This window comes from Papaver somniferum, chromosome 6, assembly GCF_003573695.1.
Source record: "Papaver somniferum cultivar HN1 chromosome 6, ASM357369v1, whole genome shotgun sequence".
Taxonomy (NCBI): domain Eukaryota; kingdom Viridiplantae; phylum Streptophyta; class Magnoliopsida; order Ranunculales; family Papaveraceae; genus Papaver; species Papaver somniferum.
In genome coordinates, this window is record NC_039363.1 from 85,126,735 (window position 1) to 85,151,604 (window position 24,870).

General features: G+C 37.9%; 2 protein-coding genes across 6 annotated transcripts; both read left to right on the forward strand.

Moving 5' to 3' along the window:
* Nucleotides 1-3,096: 3,096 nt before the first annotated feature.
* LOC113288241 (stromal processing peptidase, chloroplastic-like) lies at nt 3,097-15,977 on the forward strand. 5 transcript variants are annotated; one of them, XM_026537209.1, is made up of 25 exons: nt 3,103-3,336; nt 3,800-4,055; nt 4,541-4,782; nt 5,271-5,469; nt 6,384-6,431; nt 6,661-6,768; nt 6,861-7,049; nt 7,208-7,507; nt 7,630-7,731; nt 8,270-8,404; nt 8,569-8,793; nt 8,995-9,198; nt 9,472-9,642; nt 9,809-9,958; nt 10,414-10,551; nt 10,904-11,131; nt 11,273-11,425; nt 12,542-12,668; nt 12,804-12,939; nt 13,402-13,522; nt 13,630-13,710; nt 13,826-13,927; nt 14,196-14,346; nt 14,998-15,153; nt 15,597-15,977. In XM_026537209.1, exons 1-24 carry the CDS (start codon nt 3,158-3,160, stop codon nt 15,087-15,089), a joined length of 3,837 nt encoding a protein of 1,278 aa, XP_026392994.1. In that variant the 5' UTR covers nt 3,103-3,157; the 3' UTR covers nt 15,090-15,153; nt 15,597-15,977. The 5 variants fall into 5 exon arrangements, with proteins under 5 accessions (XP_026392997.1, XP_026392994.1, XP_026392995.1 ...); XM_026537210.1 differs by having other exon boundaries at nt 15,607-15,977; XM_026537211.1 differs by having other exon boundaries at nt 3,109-3,336; nt 3,803-4,055.
* A 1,249-nt stretch (nt 15,978-17,226) lies between these two features.
* Nucleotides 17,227-24,199, forward strand: LOC113288243 (enhancer of mRNA-decapping protein 4-like). The gene is made up of 12 exons (XM_026537214.1): nt 17,227-18,308; nt 19,112-19,161; nt 19,254-19,410; nt 19,585-19,803; nt 19,896-20,024; nt 20,154-21,734; nt 21,843-22,199; nt 22,286-22,405; nt 22,494-22,664; nt 22,848-23,012; nt 23,151-23,276; nt 23,529-24,199. The coding sequence occupies exons 1-12, from the start codon at nt 17,478-17,480 to the stop codon at nt 23,835-23,837; spliced, it is 4,215 nt and encodes a 1,404-aa protein (XP_026392999.1). The 5' UTR covers nt 17,227-17,477; the 3' UTR covers nt 23,838-24,199.
* Nucleotides 24,200-24,870: the final 671 nt, after the last annotated feature.

A 24,870-nucleotide genomic window follows, 5' to 3' on the forward strand; every position in this document is an offset into this window, starting at 1 on the left:
GTATGTGCATCTAAATAAGATGATGCATAATGTCTTATGCATTATGCACGTGCATAAATTCCATAACAGAAAAGTGGAAATAGTAATGCATAAGGCATTATGCAGCTATAAAAAATGCATAATGTCTTATGTATCTAAACAAAACTGATGCATAACCAGAAAAGTGAAAAGAGTAATGCATAAGATATTATGCATAAAACACTATGAAGCCAAAATAAATAATGCATGAAACATTATGCACATATATAAAAAGGATACATTATCAGAAAACTAACCATTTTCAGCATTGATACCGGTTGCAGCCATGAAGCATCCTCTAAATCTCCTGTAAGAAAGGTAGCATCGACATAAATCATGGGACGAAGGTAACGATAACCACTGATGCATGCCTCGAAAGCAATAAAAAGATGCACAAACTTATTTGAAGGTGCTTCAACTTCTAAATCAGTTAAACTATCCTTGTTCGATTCAGTTTCATCCCTTTGAACTTGAAAATCAATACAACTCCCAGGATTTGTGCTGCGAATGGCATCTACATACCATACCAAATGCGAATACGAAATGACATCATCACCAAATATATCCTCATACACTTTCTCTCTTCCATTGTAAGCTTGGTAGTATTTCATATTGATACCGTAGCTATGTTTAAAAAACTTTTTCAAATTAGAAGCTTTGATACTCGGATCACTTCTGATTTCTTCCTTGATAAGACTAGAAACAAATTTACTGCTGAGCCTGTGGAAAAGCCTTTGACATCCCACACCACAGTGATGACTGCTACAATATTTCTTAACCTTAAGCATCCTGTTTTCAACATCAACATCACAAACCTTATACTCCCAAGGGAAATTTTCTTTAGAGCATTTTGCATAGAACCTGCTAGGTTCATTCTTAGTATATACAAGAACATACCCAGACTTTAACTCGTATTTCTTCACTGCAATACGTACCTCTGCTACACCTCCAAAAAAAACTTTACTAACTTCACCAAGTAATTTATCCCAACCCTTAGTCCTAAGAACCTTGTTAACAGGGACAAAACCATCTTCAAGGAAATTCACCATAGCTTGTTCTGGTTCAGGTTCTATTAAATGCATACTTGATGAAGCTCTACTACGACTGCTGGAACAATTGAAAGATTTGGAGACAACTTCAACAAGTAAATCAAAGCTCTTCTGACCTTTATAGTGGCAACGAGATACAAAACACTGAAGCAGAAAATCAGAATCAACTCGCAAAAACTTGCTTCCATCATTAAAAGAAAAACTGATATGATGAGGTAGTAAACGAGTCCACTTCAGGCAAACGACTGTCTTCAAATTCTCCAGAGTTGAATTGACATCAACATGATGTGCTAAGAATTCACTGAAGTAGTGAATCACAGCTAGTGCACTAATAACAGGCATTTCACCCTGCAAAACACAAAAAGAGAAAAAATCAAACATATCTATCCTGCATGTTGCTTCAGAAAAAAAAATTCTTACTCAAAATTAAAATATCAAATCAACAACAGCAAAGATCAAATTTAAAAAATCAAATCATATCTATCCTGCATAACATCTTAGGCAGATCCAAAATTAACTGCATGACCTGTTATGCATTGTTTAGAGTATCTGGATAACTTGTTATGCATAACTGGTTATGCAGTAAAAACAGCTATGCATAACGTTATGCATAACTGCTTATGCAGTAAGAGCAGCTATGCATAACTGCGTAACTTGTTATGCATAACTGGTTATGCAGTAAAAGCAACTATGCATAACTGCGTAGCTTATTATGCATAACTGCTTATGCAATAAAAGCAACTATGCTGAACTGCGTAGCTTATTATGCATAACTGGTTATGCAGTAAAAGCAAACATGGTGAACTGCATAACTTATTATGCATAACTGCTTATGCAGTTAAAATACAAACATTGTTTAACTGCATAACATCTTATGCAGATCCAAAAATAACTGCATGACCTTTTATGCATTATCTAGAGTATCTGCATAACTTGTTATGCATATAAAAAGCCTTATTATATTGGTTAAGCATACCCTGCATCACACATTGTTTAACCGCATAACATCTTATGCAGATCCAACATTGACTGCATGACAAGTTATGCATTGTTTAGAGTATCTGCATAACCTGTTATGCATATAAAGTTATGCCTTCCCTGATGAGTGTTATTAAATCATGTTGCAGTTTTAGGAGAACTTTAGAGATGAGTACAGTGCAAGGGAGTTGGAACTCTGTGAAATCGAAACTAAAAGATTGAATCGAAAAGATCCGCATTGATCGTAAATTCAAAAACAAGCTTAAAATATCTAAAAATCCATTCGAAAACCTAAATTAAACTCTGTAACTTAAAATAATAGATCATAATCTTAAAGAAACTAAAACCTATAATCGAATCAAGATTAAACAAGATCAGAATCAAAGTTAAACAAGATCAGAATCAAAGATAAAACGAACGAACCTGAGCTTGAATTTCAGATTATCTTTGCTGAGTAAATTGAATCTCTCAATCAGCTCCTTCGCAACTCTCGATAATTCAATACTTCAGCTCTCGCTCCGGCTCTATCTCAATCTCTCAGAACAAAATCTCAATTCAAAATCTCAAAACATAAAGTGAGGTTAAACTTGGAAATAAAATAAAAAGAAAACCGAATTTTGAAAATTTTGGGTTTCGGCAGAATTTATATGCCGATTTTGGGTGCGCGTGTGAACTTTTACACGCGTGGGTTTGACAGTGGTGGAAGGTGAGAAAATGAGTGTGGCTGTAGTTTTCACATTCCAAATTGTACCGAGTACAATATACCAGGGCTCCAACCAAAGCTGAATGACTCAAGCAATTCCTATCCTAATTGTTGGGAATCTTGAGTTCATGCACCGCAATTGAACGTCAACTCAAGGCCAGTCCCGAAGAAAACCCTTGCCCGGACAGTCGAAGATTACCCGCAATTGCGAGACAACCCAACCGCCACCATATTGTTAGGTTTTCTGTTAGAGGCAGGTATGGTGCAGCCCTATTCCAAGATTTTTTTGGGCCGCTCACAAGGAAAGAAGTAATAGTAGTGTGCGTACATTAACTTATCCCCTTGAGCTTCAACCTTTGTAGTTTGTATCGCATCGCGTTTTTCCCTGCCTTCGTTCTCACAGAGAAATATGGCATCATCGTCATCACTAATGGCGACTCTCCCTCACTTATCTTATTCTTCCATTACAACTAGAGGTGATTCTTCTTCAAGAAGACGCTCGAATCTTCTTCTTCCTCGTACTTCTTTCAGTACCAGAGGGTCTTCTGGTTTCACTCCACGGGGGCAATCCATATCTCTCCGTCAAAGGTAAAACCTTTTATACTTTTTTTCTTCTAGGGTTTTTAATGAGGTCTCTATTTGATTTTGTCCTTGTTTTATTTGACATCGTTGCTCTTGTGTTTTTCTTATTTATAGAAAAATCAGCTGTCTAAAACAGTTGCTGAAGATTTTTATAAGAATTTCAGTTTTTTTCTTCTTCTCTTAGTTCGTGGTTTTATAATTTTGAATATAATTTGTATGAGAATTTTTTTGTTGTTTTAGAGAATTGGGAGGTCTTGTGTTGCTGAATTTGTAATTTAGGTAGTTAAAAGATGGATTTTTTTTGTATTTAATTTTAAATTGAGGAGTAATACTAGCATTACATGGCAAGTTTTGTCTAAATAGGTGTGTTATTCAGATTTTGGATAATACTAGTTTGATGGGCATCTTAATATGTGTATATTATGGATCATGATAAGTTTTTTTTTCCTCTCTTTTTCCCCCTTTCCAGTAGTTTTGTTGGCCAGAAGTGGCTGCAGGAAGGTGGAAGTGGAAAGTTACAATCTCAAAGGAAAAATGCATGGAAGCAATTTAATTCCTTTTTCAGTGAACCAGTCAGTGCAACAAGCTTACAGCAAAAAACAACGTGCATTTCTTGTTTTCGGGACCATCATAGGCATAGGCGCAGTGCTAAATCATTCCCAGGGAGAATCTTACAAGACAAGTCGAATTTCCATTTATCAAAGTTATCATCAAGCAAACTATCAGTAAGTTACAGTTATTTCTGTTGTCACAAGTAACGGAAGATCTGTGTCTCGAAAATGGTGCTATGCATTTCGGTTGTAGACAAGTTAACTGTCTGGTTTACTCTTTCTACTGATCAAAAAAGTAAAATATACTCACTGGTTTTGACGTTCATGGTATAGGTGCATAAACTTAATTCGATGATCTCCGATGGGTCATGCATGAAAATTATGTTCGTATAGATTTTCTCAATGCTCGATGTTTGAAATGCTCACTCTAGTTAGACTGTGATATCTAAGCTGTGCAGTTGTCAATGCTCAATTTTCAGTTTAGTTGGACTGTGATATCAAACCAGGGCAGTTTTCAGTGCTGAATGTTTCAAGGGTTTCAGGAAGATAGACTCTGATATCAGTTTTTAACTGTCCCATTCTACTGCATCTTATTATTAGTGGAACTTTATTCACCAATGCAGTTTAGTTTAGCTAAGGGTAGCTTGAATGTCTTTTAGGTTAATCCAGCTCATGTACCATATGCAACCCCGGGTCCAGAAGAGCCACATGTTGCCAGCCCAACTTGGACAGATGCCATTGTAGATAAAGAAGGGGTGGATTTCATGGATCCTGAAGCAGCAAGAGCAGAGTTAGAGGGTTTTTTGGGATACCAGCTTCCATCTCACCCTAAGTTGCACCGGGGGCAACTGAAAAATGGACTTCGCTATATTATTTTGCCAAACAAGGTTCCAGGAGAAAGGTAATTTGGCAGAATGAAATAATGTAACAATCTGCACACCTGTGTGTTGGATTTGAGCGTTTACTAGGTCTATGTGCTAGATCAGGGATGGTTATGCATGGTTGTTAAAGTCTCACTTTACCTAAGGTAGAGTTGTGGCAAATATTCTTCAGAGTGGGTTTGCTCTCTAATCTTGTCAGAGGCCTTTTGAATGGAACACCTGTATCTTGAGCATGGCTAAAGCAAGAAATTTTCGAATGGCATATAGAGACTTTGTCGAGATATTTTATGTAATTTGGTGCATCTATAGTTTCATGTGGAAACAGTGCATTCGATGATCTTCCTAACTAGTTTTTGATATATCTCTTTATTGGGGATTAGAAGTCCAACGCCAAGTCCAATCCTTGATTTTTGGTCTTCTTCGTCGTCTTTATATATGTTACTTACTATCTAAATAAATTCACATGTATATTCAGCTTTAATATTTAAGTTAAAATTTTGGGTTTCAGATTTGAAGCACACATGGAGGTCCATGTTGGATCCGTAGATGAGGAAGAAGATGAGCAAGGAATGGCTCATATGATTGAACATGTGGCTTTCCTGGGAAGCAAGAAGCGTGAGAAGCTACTTGGGACAGGAGCACGCTCAAATGCTTACACAGATTTCCATCATACGGTGTTCCATATTCATGCTCCTACTAGTACAAAGGTCTGATACATTTTGTTCCGTGTCACATGAAAGCTGAAACTTTTTCTTTTCTTTTCTCTGTTGTAGAAATTTCTACTTTTTTCTCCTTTCACCCATTTATAGCATACTAAATTGCAATACAATTATTCACTCCATTTTTTTTGAGGGGTGGGGTGGTGGTGGTGGTGGTGGGTGGTGGTGGGTGGTGGTGGTGGTGGTGCACCTATGAGAGTGTCAGCCTCACTTGATCATTAGATTTTTGGTTAAATCCTGAAATATCTTCTTTACTACAATTGGATCTAGATATTTTATTTATGAAATGGACCTTAATCTCACACCTTACACATGAATGTAATTTTTGAGGTATATAGCTTTAGTGAATGGACCAGGTGGTTGCATTATCCACATTCCATACACATGCCTTGATGTTGATGAGACTTATTGTGCAAATCAGTTTATCTGACCCATCACTTCTAGTAAAGAACAAAGTACACACCTGGCAATCAACATGATACTCTATGGTATTCATCACCTGCGGTTCTGAATGGATTGCCAGTTTACATAATGTTAGTAGTCATTTTTGTGCTCATGCTTTGGTTAGTCTATCTGCGACCAACATGAATAAACTAAAGTAGCGATTTTATTAGTTGTAGTGTTGGATTGCAGAACTGAATTCAGCTTTTGTGCCTTCGAGATGGGTTTATGTAGCATCTCTAAGTTTAGTCATTCACATGCATCTATCCTTGCATGTGTGAGTTTTTGATAAAGGGACACTATGCCACACTTATATGCTTATATTCTAAATGGACCTGTACCATAATGTATATTCTTTGAAGCACATGAAGCTTAACTGGGTACATCTATTGTCTAAAAAGCTACCTTGAGCTGTTTAAGTTATTTGCTTCCAATTATTGATGTTAAGCTTTGCTTGTTAGGACTCCGACGGGGATCTACTTCCATTTGTACTGGATGCTCTAAATGAGGTATGCCTATGAATTTTTTGGGGGATTTTCATCATACTCCAGTTTATTTTTTGAATTATACAGATTCCGGAAGTAGAATTCATTTAAGCTGATTACTTAAATGAATCAGCTTCTGTTGTAAAAAGAGTCAGCTTCTGGGTTGATGATGCTCCCTTTCACAGTAACCACTTAGGGTTAAACAATGCATGGCAGTGACTAGTTGAATCCCACCTTTCTTTCATGAGTGCAGATAGCTTTCCACCCTCAATTTCTTGCTAGTCGGATTGAGAAAGAGAAATTGGCAATCCTTTCAGAACTGCAGATGATGAACACCATAGAGTACCGTGTTGATTGTCAGGTGAGTACCTTTTTCTCTATTACGAGGTAAAATGACAAGTGTTTCGGATAAAAAGCTCTTATTTTGGTATATTTTTTTTGGGCTGGTTGCAGTTGCTTCAGCATTTGCATTCAGAAAATAAATTGAGTAAAAGATTTCCAATTGGATTAGAGGAACAAATTAAGAAGTGGGATTCAGATAAAATTAGGAAATTTCACGAGCGCTGGTACTTCCCTGCAAATGCCACCTTGTATATAGTTGGGGATGTTGATAACATTTCCAAGATAGAATATCAGATTGAGGTATATCTTCACTCCCCTAAACTTTGTTCATTACATATTACTTTGTTATGTCCACCATATGAGTTTTGAGTCTTGTGAATTTTTATAGGAGCAGTGTTACTAAATGCACCTTAGAAATTTTAAGGGGCTGATTAACTTACAAATCTAGTATCACACAGGCTGTTTTCGGACGAACAGGTATAGAAAATGACACAGCCCCAGCTCCAGCTCCTAGTGCTTTCGGCGCTATGGCGACCTTTCTTGTTCCAAAACTTCCAGTGGGGCTGGCGGCAAGCTTATCAAATGAAAAGTCATCTCTTTCCATGGATCAGTCAAAAGCTTTGAAGAAGGAGAGGCATGCTGTTCGTCCTCCAGTCAAGCATGAATGGTCTCTTCCTGGTGCTGGCATGGATGCTAATCCACCGGAGATTTTCCAACACGAGTTGCTGCAGAACTTCTCTTTCAGTATGTTCTGCAAGGTAAAGGGTCTTGTTGTCTTTTAGCAGTCTTCCCAAACTCGACAGATTAATCTTAATTTTTCCTCATTCATACTCTCTTCAAGTGTTCTATTTGCCTGATCTACTGTTTTTCTTTTTCACAGATTCCTGTGAGCAAGGTTCAAACATATGGAGATTTGCGAAATGTTCTGATGAAGAGAATATTCCTCTCAGCTTTGCATTTCCGGATTAACACCAGATACAAGGTGCATTTGTAGTTTTAGCATATATATACAAGACGTTTTGCCAATGAAGTACCCGAATCGGATAGAAATGTTCAGGAAATTTCATCGACTATCAAAACTTTATACCCCAGCTTGTTTAATTTTGCACATTTCTCAACTTTAATTAGTGGTCATATCTTGGGCATAGGGTATTACGAAGTGCTCCCTATTAATCGCATATAAGAAAACAAAGGGAAAAAGATTAGAAAAAGAATGATAGAATTAGGAAAACCTATAATGAGTTGTATACAGTTATAGATTTCTAGCTGTATATTATAGAGTAGATTATATTAATTTGAATGCTAAAATTATGTGCGGGCTGTGGGCAAAATTGACTTTGATTTCTGTGAAGCAATTTAGTTTGTATATCTTACTTAGATTGGCTAGAATGGATGACCAAGAGTAAATTCCAGTCGATGCTGGCGATGTATGTTGTTGGTCAGTAAGCCCTAGACCGACCTATTAATTGTTGGAAATTATATGCACGTGTCGAATTAATTTTGATTTGTAAATTGTGCAGAGTTCAAATCCTCCTTTCACATCAATTGAATTGGATCACAGTGATTCTGGAAGAGAAGGTTGTACTGTTACTACTCTCACTGTAACTGCAGAACCTAAGAACTGGGACAGTGCGATTAATGTTGCAGTCCACGAGGTGCTTTTCTTTTTATCATCTACACTCTCTAACTAAATTAGCTTATTTTAATTCAACTAACTGAATTGTTAGGTCAACCATTACTTGTTGGTAATAGTCGAAAAGTTTACAAGAAGTATGTGCTGATCAGCATTCAGCATCTTACATTCTTATGTTGGCTGCAGGTTCGACGACTTAAAGAGTTTGGAGTGACGAAAGGTGAACTGGCTCGTTACTTGGATGCACTAATAAAAGATAGTGAACATTCAGCAGCAATGATTGATAATATCCAGTCAGTAGGTCACCTAGATTCTATCATGGAGACTGATGCTCTTGGCCATACCGTTACAGACCAAAGACAGGGACATGAATGTTTGGTGGCTGTTGCTGAAACTGTTACACTTGAAGAAGTAATTTCTATTCCGTGATTTTCTCGTGCTTCCTATAACTTTAAAAATTGAAACCTGGTTGCCGTTCTGTTGATCCTCTTTTATGGCACTTGTTTCTGTTGACATACCACACCTTAACTTAGTGACACTCTAATAGAATTCCAATTTACTGCATCATTATATCGTTAGGTTTCCCATATCTTTTTTGTTCTGTGTTGCCAGGTTAACTCAATTGGTGCTGAGGTGCTGGAGTTTATATCTGACTTCGGAAAGCCTACTGCACCGCTTCCTGCAGCAATTGTTGCATGTGTTCCTAAAAAAATTCATATTGATGGGATTGGTGAAGCAGAATTTAAAATTCTACCTACAGAAATTACAACTGCTATTAAACAAGGTTTGGAGACACCCATTGAAGCTGAACTAGAGGTATGCTTTCTTTGAAGTTTAAACTTTGATTTCCTCAACCCAAGGAATTTATCTTGATTGTGCCACTTCATGTTGTCATAGTTAACTACAGATTCCTTAGCCCAGAAGGACTTCTGTTATGATTCTGCTCATGTTGTCTAACACGCCAATAATATTCTATTTTATTTTGGCAATCTCGGGGCTTTTAAAGTTTTAATAGTTGGGACATTGGCTGATTTATTTATTTAATTTTCTTCTGAAATGGAATCTTCTATGTTTTGCTTGTATGTGCAGCTTGAGGTGCCCAAAGAATTGGTATCATCATCACAATTGCAGGAACTAAGGTTACAACGTGCGCCATCCTTCGTCCCATTAAGTGAAGGAGTTAATACCACTAAATTGTATGATGAAGAAACAGGCATTACACAATGCCGCCTTTCAAATGGGATTTCTGTTAATTACAAGGTAATAATCTCTTATATGTCATTCCTTCACGTGACTTGCTCACTAGGCACATCCTAACCCATAAGCTTCCTGTAGGTTTTTGTGGTACTTTTGGGTGCATTAGGGTTGTTATATTCTCTGTTTGTTTACTTATAGTACAGAAGGCCTATTCTTCGAATTATTGCAGATTACAGAGCATGAGTCTAAGGCTGGTGTCATGCGGCTGATAGTTGGTGGTGGAAGAGCGCAAGAAGATTCTAATTTAAAAGGAGCTGTTATTGTGGGGGTTCGAACTCTTAGCGAAGGAGGTCGTGTTGGAAACTTTTCGAGGGAGCAGGTATGCTTTATAGTTGTGCTATAATTCTGATGCTTGGTAGTCTTGATGAACTAATCTCGCAGATAACTTTTTTCAGTAGTATGTCGACTGCACCAAGTTCTTCGAATTAGTTTTGGTTATCTCTTTCCTTGAATTTGATAGCCTACGTAGCTACTTGTCTAATTGTTTGTACTTACAAATATGCTTGTGCTAATTATTCATATTTAACTACGTTTAGCTACTGCTGTTAAGCCATTTTCAACGCCAATCATCTGTGCTTGTTAGTGGATCCCTTGTAGTAGCCAAATAGCAAAAATGGGGTTTTTAGTTTTTAAGGAGATTGCGTTGAAATAACAAGTTCTAACCTGCTTCCGCATAGATGATCTGATGGTCCTTATGGTGCTCACTTTGTCAATTTTTGTTCTCGAAGATATTCTCGTGGTTGTGTTTCTTTACCTTTAGTCTCCCTTTTCCAGGTTGAGCTGTTCTGTGTGAACCACCTAATAAATTGCTCGTTGGAGTCCTCAGAGGAGTTTATTTGCATGGAATTTCGATTCACACGTAGAGATGGTGGAATGCGTGCGGCATTCCAATTACTTCATATGGTGCTTGAGGTATCTCATTCTTCTTATTCTGTTGTATTATTTTATGTGTAAGCTAGTTTTTCTAGTCACATTCCGATGATAGGTAAGCTGTAGTAATTTCATTGTCGTCCAGTGTTAATTTCTTAGTTGCATCATCAAGAAGTACCGAGTTATTTATTGACGATATGTAGAACCATTTTCTAATATCTTTCCTCCTGTCTCCTGGTCTACAGACTTATAGTAGTTCCAAGTTTCAGTTGTTTTAAAACTTGGAATGTTTCAAGGAGCTTCAGTTTACGATGATGTGTTACCAACTAACAATGACTCTATTACGACAATTATCATTACCTTCCTGATTCTTATGGAATTTTCTGAAACGCAGCATAGTGTCTGGTTGGAGGATGCATTTGATAGAGCAAGACAGCTATATTTTTCATATTATAGATCCATTCCTAAAAGCTTAGAGAGATCAACTGCTCACAAGATTATGTTAGCAATGTTGAACGGAGATGAACGTTTTGTTGAGCCGACACCCCAATCGTTACAAAAGCTGACTCTGCAGACAGTCAAAGATGCAGTCATGAGTCAATTCTTTGGGGATAATATGGAGGTGTGGGACCATTTCTACCTGAAAAAGTTTTCATGCATTCATAGTGTTATCTATATCTATCTATCTATATAATTGCTTTCTTTGTCTATGCTTTTATCTGCCTTGTATCACATTGCGCTTCCGATTGTGAAAACATTGCAGGTAAGTATTGTTGGAGATTTCACCGAGGATGATATCGAGTCTTGTATTCTTGACTACCTGGGGACTGTCGGAGTAACGAGAGGGGAGGGGGTAGTGGATGGCTTCAACCCTATCATGTTTCGACGTTCTCCATCTGATCTGATGTTTCAACAAGTGAGGAACCAATCCTTGCATGCTATATTATTGCTTTATGCTCTATTACTTTTATTTATGAATTTTGGTTCTCTGGGTTCTTCTGAAATATTGTTGGTATTGGTCTACCTTAGTTTTCCTTTTTTCCTCCATCAAGATAGGAACCTGCTAGCAGGTGTTGAATATATTTGTATCAGTCATGTCTACTGTCTGACTGAACACATAGTTGGTTGGCCGGAGTCTCGGTCTTCATAGATCTTGTGCTGAAGATAAATATACATACTGATGCCTAGTAAGTGAAGTGGGAATGTGGGATACCGGATACTTGGTACTCTAGTAGTTATTTAAAATGCCTCCTAGCCGTGTCCGGTTTACCTTTCAACCATAATATGTGAAACATAAGGTAAGTAAGGTTAATTGTAATGCCCCCTTTCACTGAACTTTACTTGAAAATGCTAGTTTAGAGTTCAAACGTATTCTAAATGTCTTTATTAGTTTTATACTATATGGCCTAAAAGCTACTTACTACTCCCTCCGCACCACAGAGTTTTACATTTTGGTTGTGCCATTAGATAGGTGGATCTCCAATTTCAAGATGGGTTTTTCCACATATTACCCTTATTTAATATACATTGGAATCACCACAATTGAGATAATGTTTTTAACACTGGAAATAGGATAAGGGCAAAACAGGAAAGAGAATCAATATTTATGAAACCAAAAAAGAGATTTTGCATTTTCCACCTATATATGTGGTACGGAGAGAGTAATAAACAACTATGAGTCTCACATGTTTTGATCTTGTCACAATCCACATAGAGATATTTATAGTCACATCAGTTAGATCTAGAGAGATCATTGAGCCAAAAGAGTTCCACATTAGAATGTAATAATTTGGGCAATTTCAGTATTATCAACCTCAAAGATGTGGCTCCTGCGATCATAAGAGTGTATGTGTTCCTTAAGTTTGTCCAACTATTTATGCTTCTTCCTGATGTTACTATATAACTTATGTTATCTTCTGTTGTTTACTGCCTATGCTGCAATAAACGGCAGTGTTATTAATCAGATTCAGATCTTTGAATGGTATTTTTCTAGATATCCTTTTGTTAGCGTTTCAATTCGTTTTCTTCGTAGGTATTCTTGAAAGACACTGATGAGAGAGCATGCGCGTATATTGCTGGCCCTGCACCGAACCGCTGGGGACTTACTGTTGACGGACAAGATCTTTTCCAGTCTATTCATAATAGCACACCAGTAGAGAGTAAGTTACTGGCGTGCAACATGGATGATGCTCTTTTCTCTAAATTTTGGTCACAAGTTGTTTTTGTTGATAGTGAGTTTCAAAACTATGGCATTTTATTATGTGGGGGTTATAATGATTGAGTGTTGCTTTCAGTTGCACCGTCACATCCCGAGGAATTCCTCTCTCTGGAGAAGAAGGAAGTTGCTAATGGCCTTCCATCGAAACTTCAGAGTCACCCGCTATTCTTTGGTATCACGCTGGGGCTTTTGGCAGAGATAATAAATTCTAGGTATATTTGTTTATTTAAAAATTAGTGAGGTTGATTGCATGCCACCTAAATTGCCACTAGATGATCTGATTTATCTTCAGCTGATTTTCAAATTGGCCACAGTAGTACCACTTCCCACGACTGTATAATTACACCTCATCTTAGTTGTAACTGCAGTTACAGACTTGCAGTTATTCTTTACATTTCATCTCACACTAGTCTGTTTTATGTCAAGTTGCAGTGTTGGAACACAATCATGCTAATATCTCTTTTAAGTTCTGTGTGAATATCGAGTTCCACATGTAGTCCCAGTTTCAGAACTTGGTCTCTATTATTATTGTCAGATGGCTGGAACTGGAACAATCAGCGAACTCAGTGTGCAATTGTCAATTTGTTTTCTGAATGTTTTGGTGGAGGATGTTCTATAGGATAGTGTGGGTTCGCTATGGCTATTTGTTACCCTGAGTATGGTTCTTGGTGCAGGTTATTTACGACGGTGAGGGATTCTTTGGGGTTGACATACGATGTTTCGTTTGAGTTAAACCTGTTTGATAGGCTGAATCTCGGGTGGTATGTGATTTCAGTGACGTCAACTCCTGGCAAGGTGCACCTCAACCTATTATTTATTTATGCCATGGTGTCTATATCTGTGATCTGCTACTGCTTATTATTTCTTTTCCCTTACTCTTCATGGTTGGATTATATTTGAAGATATACAAAGCTGTTGATGCATGTAAGAATGTTCTTAGAGGTTTGCAGAGCAGCAAGATTGCCCCAAGGGAGCTGGACAGGGTTAGTTACTTTTCTCGATTTCAATATTCAGTTTCATATTTGATCTTAGTTAAGGGCTATTGGTAAAAGTTACTATTGTAGACGCGTTGGTGCATTAATTGTTAATCTCTGGCAGGCGAAGCGGACACTTCTGATGAGACATGAAGCTGAAACCAAGGAAAACGCTTATTGGCTGGGATTGTTAGCTCACTTGCAGGCATCTTCTGTTCCAAGAAAGGTACCTTATCCTTAGACCTCAATATTAGTTGCTCCCTATAACATTTTCCTAACTCAGTTATGTTGTTTGAGGGTACTCAAATCTTTTTAATAGGCTTTGACCATGATTAGGAAATTTTTTTGTCACATGGAAAATGATAAAGAAACATAGAAAATAATTACTGGTAGATCTGACCCCTTAAAAGTGGAAGATGTCGTTGACTATGAAATTCTTCCTGGGTGGCGGGTGAATGGTATGTTATATTATCGTGTGCTCCAATGATTTCCAGGACATTTCATGCATTAAAGACCTGCCTTCGCTGTATGAGGCCGCTACTATTGAGGATATATACCAAGCATATGATCAGTTGAAGATAGATGAGGATTCATTGTTTTCGTGCATTGGGGTTGCTGGGCCTCAGTTAGGCAAAGATGTCTCTGGTAAGATATATCTCAACTGACACAAACATAAGAAATGTAAACCAGATTTTTTTTTAATCCATGCTAATAATGGCTAGGTAGATTGTTGTATATGAGGAAAAGTTGCTAAAAGTACTTTCAGAAAATTTAACGAGGTCAACAAATGTATCTTTTGACAAAGGAGCTTTAGCGACGTGAAAAACATTTTTGCTGAAATGAAAACACATTTTAACATGGAGATATTGAGGAACAGAACTTTAATAAAAGATGAACTTACAAGCTGTTAAAGCTGAAAAGATGTGCTCAAACTTTGAAGTACTTGTACAAGTAAAAAGTGACTAGATCCACCTTTAAGAACAGTAGAAGGTTGTAGAGAAAATCTAGCGGGAGTGTGGGACTGAAAAAAACTATAAGATGAAAGCACATCTAGCATTACCAGCAGTGGGGGAATTTTTTCTTTAAGCATGTAACTCAATCAAAAATGATTCATTTCGTTAAGTGAAGCGTTTATGCATTGTCATTAGACTCCAAACTTAGACTCAGCTGAAACTGATCAAATCCTTGCCGCACCAGTTTTTCCCCTTAGTTTCAATTGTTTTTTGTTTTTTGTTTTTTGTTTTTGTTAACCCTTCTATTCATCCTCTCATTTACCCAAAATGTATTGCTTCTCAGAGCTGTTAGGGGAGGAGGAATCAGATATTGGACATCCAGGCGTTCTTCCTAGTGGACGTGGCCGATCAATGGTAACACGGCCAACAACATGAACATATTTTACTTCGCGAAATTACATACCATGCAATTTAATCATCCGATGATGTACAATACAAGGTAAGCTACACTCCTCATTGGTCTTCCATGTTTAATTTGAACTTTCACCACATTCCGAAGTTACTTCTGATATCAGATCCATTTTTTTTTTTTTTTTGTACTTCCGCTCGTATTCTACTATAGAAATATGTGAAAGAAAATGGAGAGTATAAGGTGCATGGTTATCAAATAAGAAGCTCTTGAATTTATGACCCTTGTCTGGACCTTAAACAAATTTCTATAGGAGATCATTTATTATGTGGAGACTCACTGGATGGCCATTTGCGCTAGTACTAATTTCACATCCTTGGCAAATCATGCCTTCCATATTCATGTGAAGAAAAGCTGGAAATGTGCTGTAAATAATAGTTTGATAATATCTGCATTCTTGGCTTTTTGAACGGGATGTCCTCGGCAAATCATGCTTCTCTGTTTAGCTTCTGACAGGGTTTAAACGGGTTAAGGTTTGTGCAGGAAGACAGAGCAAACAGAAGTTTGGACAGGGAGCAATTGTCGAATCATTACGAATACTAAATTGAGAGAGGTAGCAGAATATGTGCTGAATTTTACTTAAAGCTCCTTTCTCTGTCCATCTCACATCACCGCCGAGACCAAATTAAGAGAAAGCGGGAACATGCCAGCTTCAAAGAGCTCTGAAATCTGTATCATATAATTCTTTCCTTTTCCTTTCAAAATAAACATTGGTCACATTAAGACCGAACTTTTTGTCCCCTTCTACAGTAAATGTATATACTGTCCTAACAATTTTTGGAACCCCGGTTCCACACCAAAACAATGTCATTCATCTTTCTCACTAGTGGTCTATTTACTCATTTTAATAAGAAGAATAGATTGGGTCTATGTTCATATATACAATTATGACAACCATCTTTTCAGGTCAGCAATACAAGCAGCAAGGCAATGACAATTAGGTAACCAGTCTCTGTTTGAGGTAACAGATGCAGGATTATCCCCTTGTTTTAATTTTTGATAATTTTGGATCATTCCAGATAAGCAATTTTCTATCTTTTTTCTCTTCTCGGTCTTCATCTAATTATTATCCTTTTAAATTGATAATCGCTTATCCTTTAAAATTGATCAAACACTTTTGCTGTGATCATGTGAAAAGGCTAAGAAGATTAAAGTAACATTGTATTTGCCTCTCTCTAATTAAAATGCAATGTCAAATACAGTATTGATCTAGTACATTAACTTTTTTATTTCTTAACCCGATCTAATCTTATTATTATTGTATGCATTTTTTGTATTAGATCCACATCTTCCTCGCATCATTAATTAACTTAAACTCGTTGTAGGAAAAATTATAAGTACTTGAAAATATCTCAAAGTCAGAGTACTTTGCAACCGGAAAACACAGTGAATTTTAATAATTGAATGCAACCCACTACACAGGGACCGACCATCTGTTTCCAAATACTACGGGCAACCAGACTAGTATAAGTGAATTTAGGGGCATATACAGTGATAATGGATTCGATCTAGTTAAGCGTATGTAGCTAAAGTGATCTAGTTTGGTCCATGGCATTGAAATTTTCTCCATTGCCGTTTGGCGACGATGTCAAGCAATGGGCATTCAAGCTCTGGTCATCTCGTGATAAAATATGAACCATTTATGGGCCGAGGAACTCCTAGTGAGCGGGAGATGAGTGGAACTTGATAGCAGCTCTAGTTGTTCATGTAGCCGGAGAAATCGATTAATAGCCGGCTTGGATGTCACCTCAGAAGTTGTTTTTTGACTTTTTGAAGCAGAAAAATCAGGAGTTAACTTGGATACACAATTTCCAAATAAAATCTATAAGTTAAAAAGTTCACTTTCTTGTAAAACAAAAACATTTTGCTTTGCTTCTGGAGCACTTTGTTTCTGTATCCAAACAGGCTATAAATCCCTTCGCTTCTGCTTCGGTTCTGAAGCACTGTTTCACAGCAATAGTTACTCCTAGTTTTAACGGCGAGGGTTAAAGCAAAATTCGGTAAATGGGCAAAAATATTTTGACCGGGCCAGTTAACTATTTTGTTTTTTTAATGATAATAGTATGATCCATTTTCTCTCTCTCCTTTATTTTCCATAACAAAATAATAATAATAATTTCTCTCTTTTGCTGCTTCGCTTCTTCCAGTTGATAGAGAGAAGAGTAATTAGGGTTTTTGGTGGATGCTTCGAATTCATCAATCAGATCCCTCTTTTCTGCTCAAACCTTCACATATCGATCTCGTAAGCTTCTTTCCTCCTTCTCTCTTTACTTGTTGTTGCAAATCAATCAAATCTTCGGTGGTATATAGAGATTTAAACTCTATATTTCTAGATTTACTGTATTCGATTTGTTATGGCTTCTGGTGGGAATCAAAATCAAGTTGGTATAACATTAGATATGCAGAAGTTATTCAAAAACCCTTCAGGTTCATCACCGAACCCTAATAATCAAAATCCACCATTACCATACCCACAACAATCTTCTTATCCTGCACCGCCACCAGCTTCTTATCCTCCGCCTACTTTCGCATACCCTCCTCAAACTTCACCGTACCATCATCAACTGCAGCAACAGCAGCAGCAATACTATCCTTACCCGCAAGACCAACAACAACAAATCATGGCCAACGTTCACCATCAAAGACCTATTTCTTATTCTGTACCACCTCCGCCTCCATTACAATCTCCTTCTCATGGTTCCAATCCAAACCCTAACTCTAGTGCTAGAATAATGGCTTTGTTAGGTTCAAATCCGGCTTCCAATGTTGAATTGCCGTCTTCAACTTCAATTCCTCCACCACCTTCTTCAGCACCATCACCATCATCATCAGTAACTTCTGAATATATGATGCCTTTGAATCCACCAATTATTCCGTCTGCAACACCTGTTAACATGGCCATCTCGCCATCATCTCCTGCACGATTGCCTAGTAGGAAACCTCCCAAAGGGAGGCATTTGATTGGGGATCATGTTGTTTATGACGTTAGTGTTAGGTTTCCTGGTGAGGTACAACCTCAGCTTGAAGTCACACCAATTACCAAGTATGGTTCAGATCCTGGGCTTGTTGTGGGTCGGCAGATTGCGGTTAGTAGGACATATATATGTTATGGATTAAAGATGGGGAATATTCGGGTTCTCAACATAAATACTGCTTCAAGAGCTTTGCTTCGTGGACACACGCAGGTTAGTTGTGTTCTTCATAAGACTAAGCGGAACCTTAAATATAAATGCTATATGTTTTGGTTTATGTTGCAGTAATCTGTTTTTAAATAGATAGATAACTGTAGGCCCAAGTGGTTGTTTTTAACGCATTAGAAAATGTTTTACATGTCTTGCTTGCTATTTTGTTTTGGTTTACTGTTGAATCGGTTGATTGAACTTCTTGAGATAATCCGGTGATTAGAACAGAACTCAACATACATTCAACTGCTTAATGAATTGTGAGATAATCTGTTGATTAGAACAGAACTGAAAATACGTCAAACTGCTTAAAGAGTTTTTGTTATTATTGAATTAGATCATTGTGGTTGCATTAAACTGCTTAGTGATTTCTGAGATAATCTACTGCTGATATAATCTACTGATTAGGACAGAACCCGTAGTACATTTTTGTTGGCCCATAGTTCACCATTCCTAATGACGCACTAAGGCGGGAATTGAAACCACAGAGCCGTATAAAGTCCATAATGTTTTTCATTTTCTTGCTCTTGATTCTAGACGAGAGTCAACAGACCGTTTTGAAAACCATGCTACTTAATCTAATTGGGTACACATTTGAATTGGTTAGCTGAAAGTTATAATTAGTTGTGTGTATTAGGTCTTTCGTTTCTTCAATCTCTCCGTTTTCTGGTTTGGGAGTAAATGTAGCGTTCTCATGTTAGAGTAGGAATAAGTAGCAATCTTGGAAAAGCTACGCATAAAGATTTCATATCAATTCTTCCCTGCACAATCTCCAATGATCATCTTAAATAATGTTTTCCTTTCAGAGGGTGACAGACATGGCTTTCTTTGCTGAAGATGTGCATCTTTTGGCTAGGTAATACTTCCTTTTTTAATGTTATTATTTGATATGGATTTGATTTGCTTATATGGGGTCCTTGATTATTTTTGGTATGTTTTCTTGTACAGTGCAAGCATAGATGGAAGGGTTTTTGTATGGAAGATTAACGAAGGTACTGATGAAGAAAATAAGCCACAAATAACATGGAAACTTGTCACTGCCATCCAGATAATGGGCGAGGGGGAATCAGTTCATCCACGAGTTTGCTGGCACTCCCATAAACAAGTAATGTCATGCATTTAGAGTCTGACTCTGTATTCCTAAAAACTGCAATGGTGTTTCAAAATTTAGTTTTCAAGAATTGGGATCTTTTAAGTATGTATTTTGCAACTTTAGAGTAAGTTGCATATTAGTTTATCCAGCTGTTTTGGTATTTTATTGGTTTGGATTGTTCCACAGGAGGTTTTGGTTGTTGCAATTGGTAAGCATATCCTAAAAATAGATACAACTAGAGTTGGAAAGGGTCAAACAATTTCGTCCGACGAACCTCTCAAGTGTCCTGTTGAAAAATTGCTGGATGGTGTCCAATTGGTCGGTAAACATGAAACTGAAGTAACTGACTTATCAATGTGTCAGTGGATGACAACTCGTCTAGCTTCAGCATCAACAGATGGCATGGTATGTGTTTTTAACTAGTATGCTCGATTGTTCTTCTTAGGCTTTCTTTTCTTAAGGTCTAAAGTTTCCTATACCATTTGACTTGATTACAGGTAAAAATATGGGAAGATCGTAAGCCATCACCCCTTGCCGTATTTAAGCCTCATGATGGTCAACCTGTTAATTCGGTTACTTTCTTGACCTCACCTCACCGTCCAGATCACATTATTCTTATCACAGCGGTATGTCTTCTGTTAGTACTGAAAATGTAACCGTGCAGTAACCATCTTCAAGCATTTTTCTCTATGGTGATTATATGCAAAAAAGAAATGGTCTGTAAGTAAATCAAGTATTCTACGTTGTTTCTGCAGGGGCCACTTAATCGGGAAGTTAAAATGTGGTCCTCAGCAAGTGATGAAGGCTGGCTGCTGCCTAGTGATGCCGAGTCTTGGCAGTGTACCCAGACTCTGGATTTGAGGAGTTCGGCTGAACCCCGAGTTGATGATGCATTTTTCAATCAAGTTATAGCATTGCCCCGTGCAGGGCTTATTTTACTTGCAAATGCGAAAAAAAATGCGATATATGCTGTGCATGTTGAATATGGTCCTTATCCAGCAGCAACTCGTATGGATTACATAGCAGAGTTTACTGTGACAATGCCAATACTGAGTCTTACTGGAACAAGTGACACCTTACCTGATGGGGACCATGCGGTTCAAGTGTACTGTGTTCAAACACAGGCTATCCAACAATATGCTTTGGAGCTGTCTCAATGCTTACCACCACCAATGGAAAATATGGGATTAGAGAAGACAGACTCCAATGTTACTCGAACATTTGAAGCTTCTTCTTCAGATGGACTTGCTACTTTTGAGGCATCCCAGGGAAGTGGACATACAAATACACCAGCAACAAATCCCGCTTTACTATCAACTAGTCCTGAGACTGTACCAGCAGCTAGATACCAAATAAATTCTGGAAGTTCTGATTCTAGGTTGCACGAATTGGTTACTTCGGGTATGGAATCTAAGCAAATTCTTTTGCCAACAACTTCAGTTGGTGATGGTGGTCGCCTTGAATCCCGTCCTTTGAGTCCAAGGTTGTCCAGGAACCTATCTGGTTTCAGAAGTCCATCAAACAGCTTTGAGCCAGGTTCCCCGCGTAGTGATCGTGGTGTTGACCAATCAGTACTTGATTATGTTGACAGGAGAGTAGATATTCCTCCAAACATGGCAGATGTTGCTTCCTCAAATGATAGCACCAGAAAGAGTGGAAACATGGTTCCGCAAACGGAAATTTCTATGGCACCAAATCCCCCTGTTGCGTTCAAGCACCCTACTCATCTGATAACCCCGGCAGAAATATTGTCTAGGGCAGTTTCATCCTCCGAGACTTCTCAGTTTTCTCAGGATTCAAAAGCAGTAGAAGCTAAGATCCAAGATGTGGCTGTCAGCAATGATGTGGAAAATGTTGAAGTGGAGGTTAAAGTGGTGGGTGAAAATGGATCAAATCAGCGTGATATTGCTGACTATCAGAGGGAATCCTATACTCCTGAGAGGAAAGAGAAATATTTTTGTTCACAGGCTTCAGATCTTAGTGTTGATATGGCCAGAGAAACTGGATCTCTTAACCACGAGTCTCGGCAAGATGCTGCTGTTACCGAGTCAATGGACCGGCCTGCAAATCCCTCTCAAGAAGATGCCCAAGACTCTTCAGAAACTTTGTCCCGGAAGGATTCTGAGTCGGCCATATTGGCATCAGTTCCACAGTCCCCTTCCTTGGCGACAAAAGGGAAGAAACAGAAGGGGAAGAGCTCTAATGTAACTGGTCCATCATCTGCTTCTCCAAGCCCGTTTAATTCTGCAGATTCTTTGGATGTTCCAGGAAGCAGTATGATTGTACCCTCTATGGATACTGCACAGATTATGTCTTTTCAGGAGTCATTTAATCAGGTAAGAGTTATGCTTCAGCAATGGGGATATTTGTAGGTTAATCCATAGCCAGCGGCGGCAGTTCCTTGTGGCCTAGGTTACATGTTAATTTTGTTCCTTACCTTGCAGTTTATGACCATGCAAAAAGATATGCAGAAGCAGATGGCGGCAACCATATCTGTCCAGGTTACTAAAGAATGCAAAAGAATAGAAACCTCTCTAGGCAAACAAATGGAGAGAACCAGCAAAGCTAATGTTGATGCTGTATGGGCACGGCTTCAAGAAGAGGTTGCAAAGAATGAGAAATCAGAACGAGAACGTATGCAGCAGATAACAAGTGTGATTACAAACGGTAATAAGGAGCTGCCTATCATATTAGAGAAGTTGTTGAAGAAAGAAGTCGCTTCTTTAGGGCAATCCCTGGCCCGTTTAATTGCTCCAGCTTTGGAAAAATCCATTTCCTCAGCCATTATGGAGTCATTCCAGGTTTGCTTCTTTAGGCTCACTTATTTGCTATTTGCTTTTCTATTAGATGACTTTCTTACTGGAATGTTATTCTACATACTGTGCAGAGGGGGGTTGGGGACAAGGCAGTGAATCAGTTGGAGAAGTCAGTTTATACAAAACTAGAAGCTACTGTCTCAAGACAAATTCAAGCACAGTTCCAAACTTCTGGCAAACAAGTTATTCAGGCGAGTGCAAATTCTGCTTGGTTGATCTATCTTGTTCGCGTCTCTAAATCAATTGTCATAAAATCGTTTTTTGGGTTATTTTATTCAGGACTCGTTAAGGTCTAGCTTGGAAGCTTCTGTTGTTCCTGCATTCGAGATGTCATGCAAAGCCATGTTTGAGCAAGTTGATGCTGCATTTCAGAAAGGGATGTCTGAGCATACATCTGCTGCACAACAGCAATTAGAGTCCACACATTCTCCTTTAGCACTTCAGCTGAGGGTATGTTTCTTCTCCAACTGGATTAATATTAGAAGCAGGTCCTTTTGGCTTTTCATGGACTTCGACTGTTCTTTGGACATTCAAGTTTCATATAGTATTGTATCTTACATATATGATGGTTCGCTTATGTACTCCAGTCATGCAGTAATTTTTGGACTGTTCAACTGAATGTGTTTTTTGCAGGATGCAATTAATTCTGCAACATCATTGACTCAAACCCTTAATAAGGAATTGGCTGAAGGGCAGCGGAACATTTTGGCTCTTGCTGCTGCAAGTGCAAACTCAAATGCAGTGAATCCCTTGGTAACGCAGTTAAGCAATGGACCTATGATTGGTCTTCATGAGATGGTATGTGCTCTGTCTCATGTGTAACTTTGTTTCTTTTTGATGAATGGTCTGTGGTTTTCCAACTGTAGAAGGTGATTCTGTTTTTTGATGAAGTTGCTATGGATTTATCTCAACAAGCCTTTGTTTCCTCTGCAACAGGTTGAGGCACAACTGGATCCAACCAAGGAGCTATCCAGATTGATATCTGAGAAAAAGTTTGAAGAAGCATTCACTGGAGCTCTGCAAAGAAGTGATGTTTCAATTGTATCTTGGCTGTGCTCCCAGGTGGGTTTCGATTTCTGACATATATTGGATTTAACTTAAAAATGAACTTTGGTATGTTTAAAGTCCTAACCTGTTGTGATTCCTCTCACATAAAGATTTTTCATTTTCCTGTTTTCTGCACCTTACCGGACTCATCGCTGATTAACCTGCGTCACTTTGGCCTATTGATCTGCCTACTATTGTTTCTAATTTATCAATTTCTTATTTACTAATCTTCTGCTTGTTCCTTTTTTCTGTTTTGGGTTTTACCAGGTTGATTTACAGGGTATATTGTCAATGAATCCTCTTCCTCTGAGCCAAGGAGTTCTGCTTGCTCTACTTCAGCAGTTGGCCTGTGATATCACCAAGGAGCCAAGCCGTAAGGTGGCATGGATGAGGGATGTAGCTGTTGCGGTAAACCCTGCAGATCCAGTGATCGCTATGCATGTCAGGCCTATTTTCGAGCAGGTGTATCAGATATTAAGCCACCACCGCACCCTACCTACCACAACTGCAGCAGATGCTAGCAACACCCGTCTTGTCATGCACGTTATAAACTCAATGTTAATGAGCTGTAAATGATTCATGTTATTTCAGTATAAATTGTGTGCAGAATTATGATAGTGGAGACTTTTGGTTGTATAGAGAAAAGGGAAGAAAAGAGACTAAAAATAGGAACTAGAAATGGAGGGTTCATTAGTGGGTGCTGTAAAGTAGGTTAGTTGAACTTGGCCAAGAGTTGGTTGGTTTCTTTCTTTCTTTTTGGATTAATGTTTTAGTTGCACTGATATTTTTGTTATGTTTCTTTCTGGTTTTCATCGGAATGGGCTTGTTGGTGTGATTGGTTCAGTTTAGCAGTTGAGGTCATGTGTATACTTGAGAAAGAATACTCAAGAAAAATTTTCTTCCTAGATTATTAGTGTTAATGATATTTCATATACGCATACGATTACTTTTATTTATTACTGAAGTCGAATTTTAATGAAGTGTCATTTTGGCTGCCTCACTTCTGAAAATTCATCGTGTGCAACTCATTTCTGTACAAGAAACAGTTACGATGAATGATACTCCACCGTCAGTTGTCTTTTGAGTTGGTATATTTCATTTTTAATACTCCCTCCGTTCTTTTTTAATAGGCCAGTTTTGTTTTTAACGAAATTTAAGGAAATTAAAAGAACTAATCATTGAAAGTGGTCCTCATGACACTTGTCAATAAAAGAAGTAAAGTGAAATGGTCCCAAAAGAAGTAAAGTGAAGTGGTCCACATGACACTTGTCATCAAAAGAAGTTAAGAGAAAAATGGTCCCAAAAAATTAAAATAACATTTAACTTTCCCAATTAGGAAATTGACCTATTTTTTTGAAACTTTTATTTATAGAAACTGGCCTATTAAAAAAGAACGGAGGGAATACTCTGGAGCTTGGAATCCAAATCAATGCTTTAGAAAGGAAAGGAAAAATGAAAGAAAATAAGATAAGTCTTTGTGTTCTCCCACTCTCTCCTTTTGCCAACATGTTCACAACTAAGAAAATGTAAAACAAAAATTTCGTAGTTGTCCAGCATTACTACGTGCACGATGCAGAGAAATATCGTTGACGAGTTGAACTATGGTTAA

Bases quoted from the DNA above. Each gene is read 5' to 3' on its own strand.
- LOC113288243 (XM_026537214.1), top strand. From the start codon at position 17,478: ATGGCTTCTGGTGGGAATCAAAATCAAGTTGGTATAACATTAGATATG. The intron at 18,309-19,111 runs GTTAGTTGTGTT...TTTTCCTTTCAG, and splicing joins TGCTTCGTGGACACACGCAG to AGGGTGACAGACATGGCTTT. The intron at 22,200-22,285 runs GTTTGCTTCTTT...CATACTGTGCAG, and splicing joins CCATTATGGAGTCATTCCAG to AGGGGGGTTGGGGACAAGGC.
- LOC113288241 (XM_026537209.1), top strand. From the start codon at position 3,158: ATGGCATCATCGTCATCACTAATGGCGACTCTCCCTCACTTATCTTAT. The intron at 3,337-3,799 runs GTAAAACCTTTT...CCCCCTTTCCAG, and splicing joins TCCATATCTCTCCGTCAAAG to TAGTTTTGTTGGCCAGAAGT. The intron at 6,769-6,860 runs GTGAGTACCTTT...GGCTGGTTGCAG, and splicing joins AGTACCGTGTTGATTGTCAG to TTGCTTCAGCATTTGCATTC.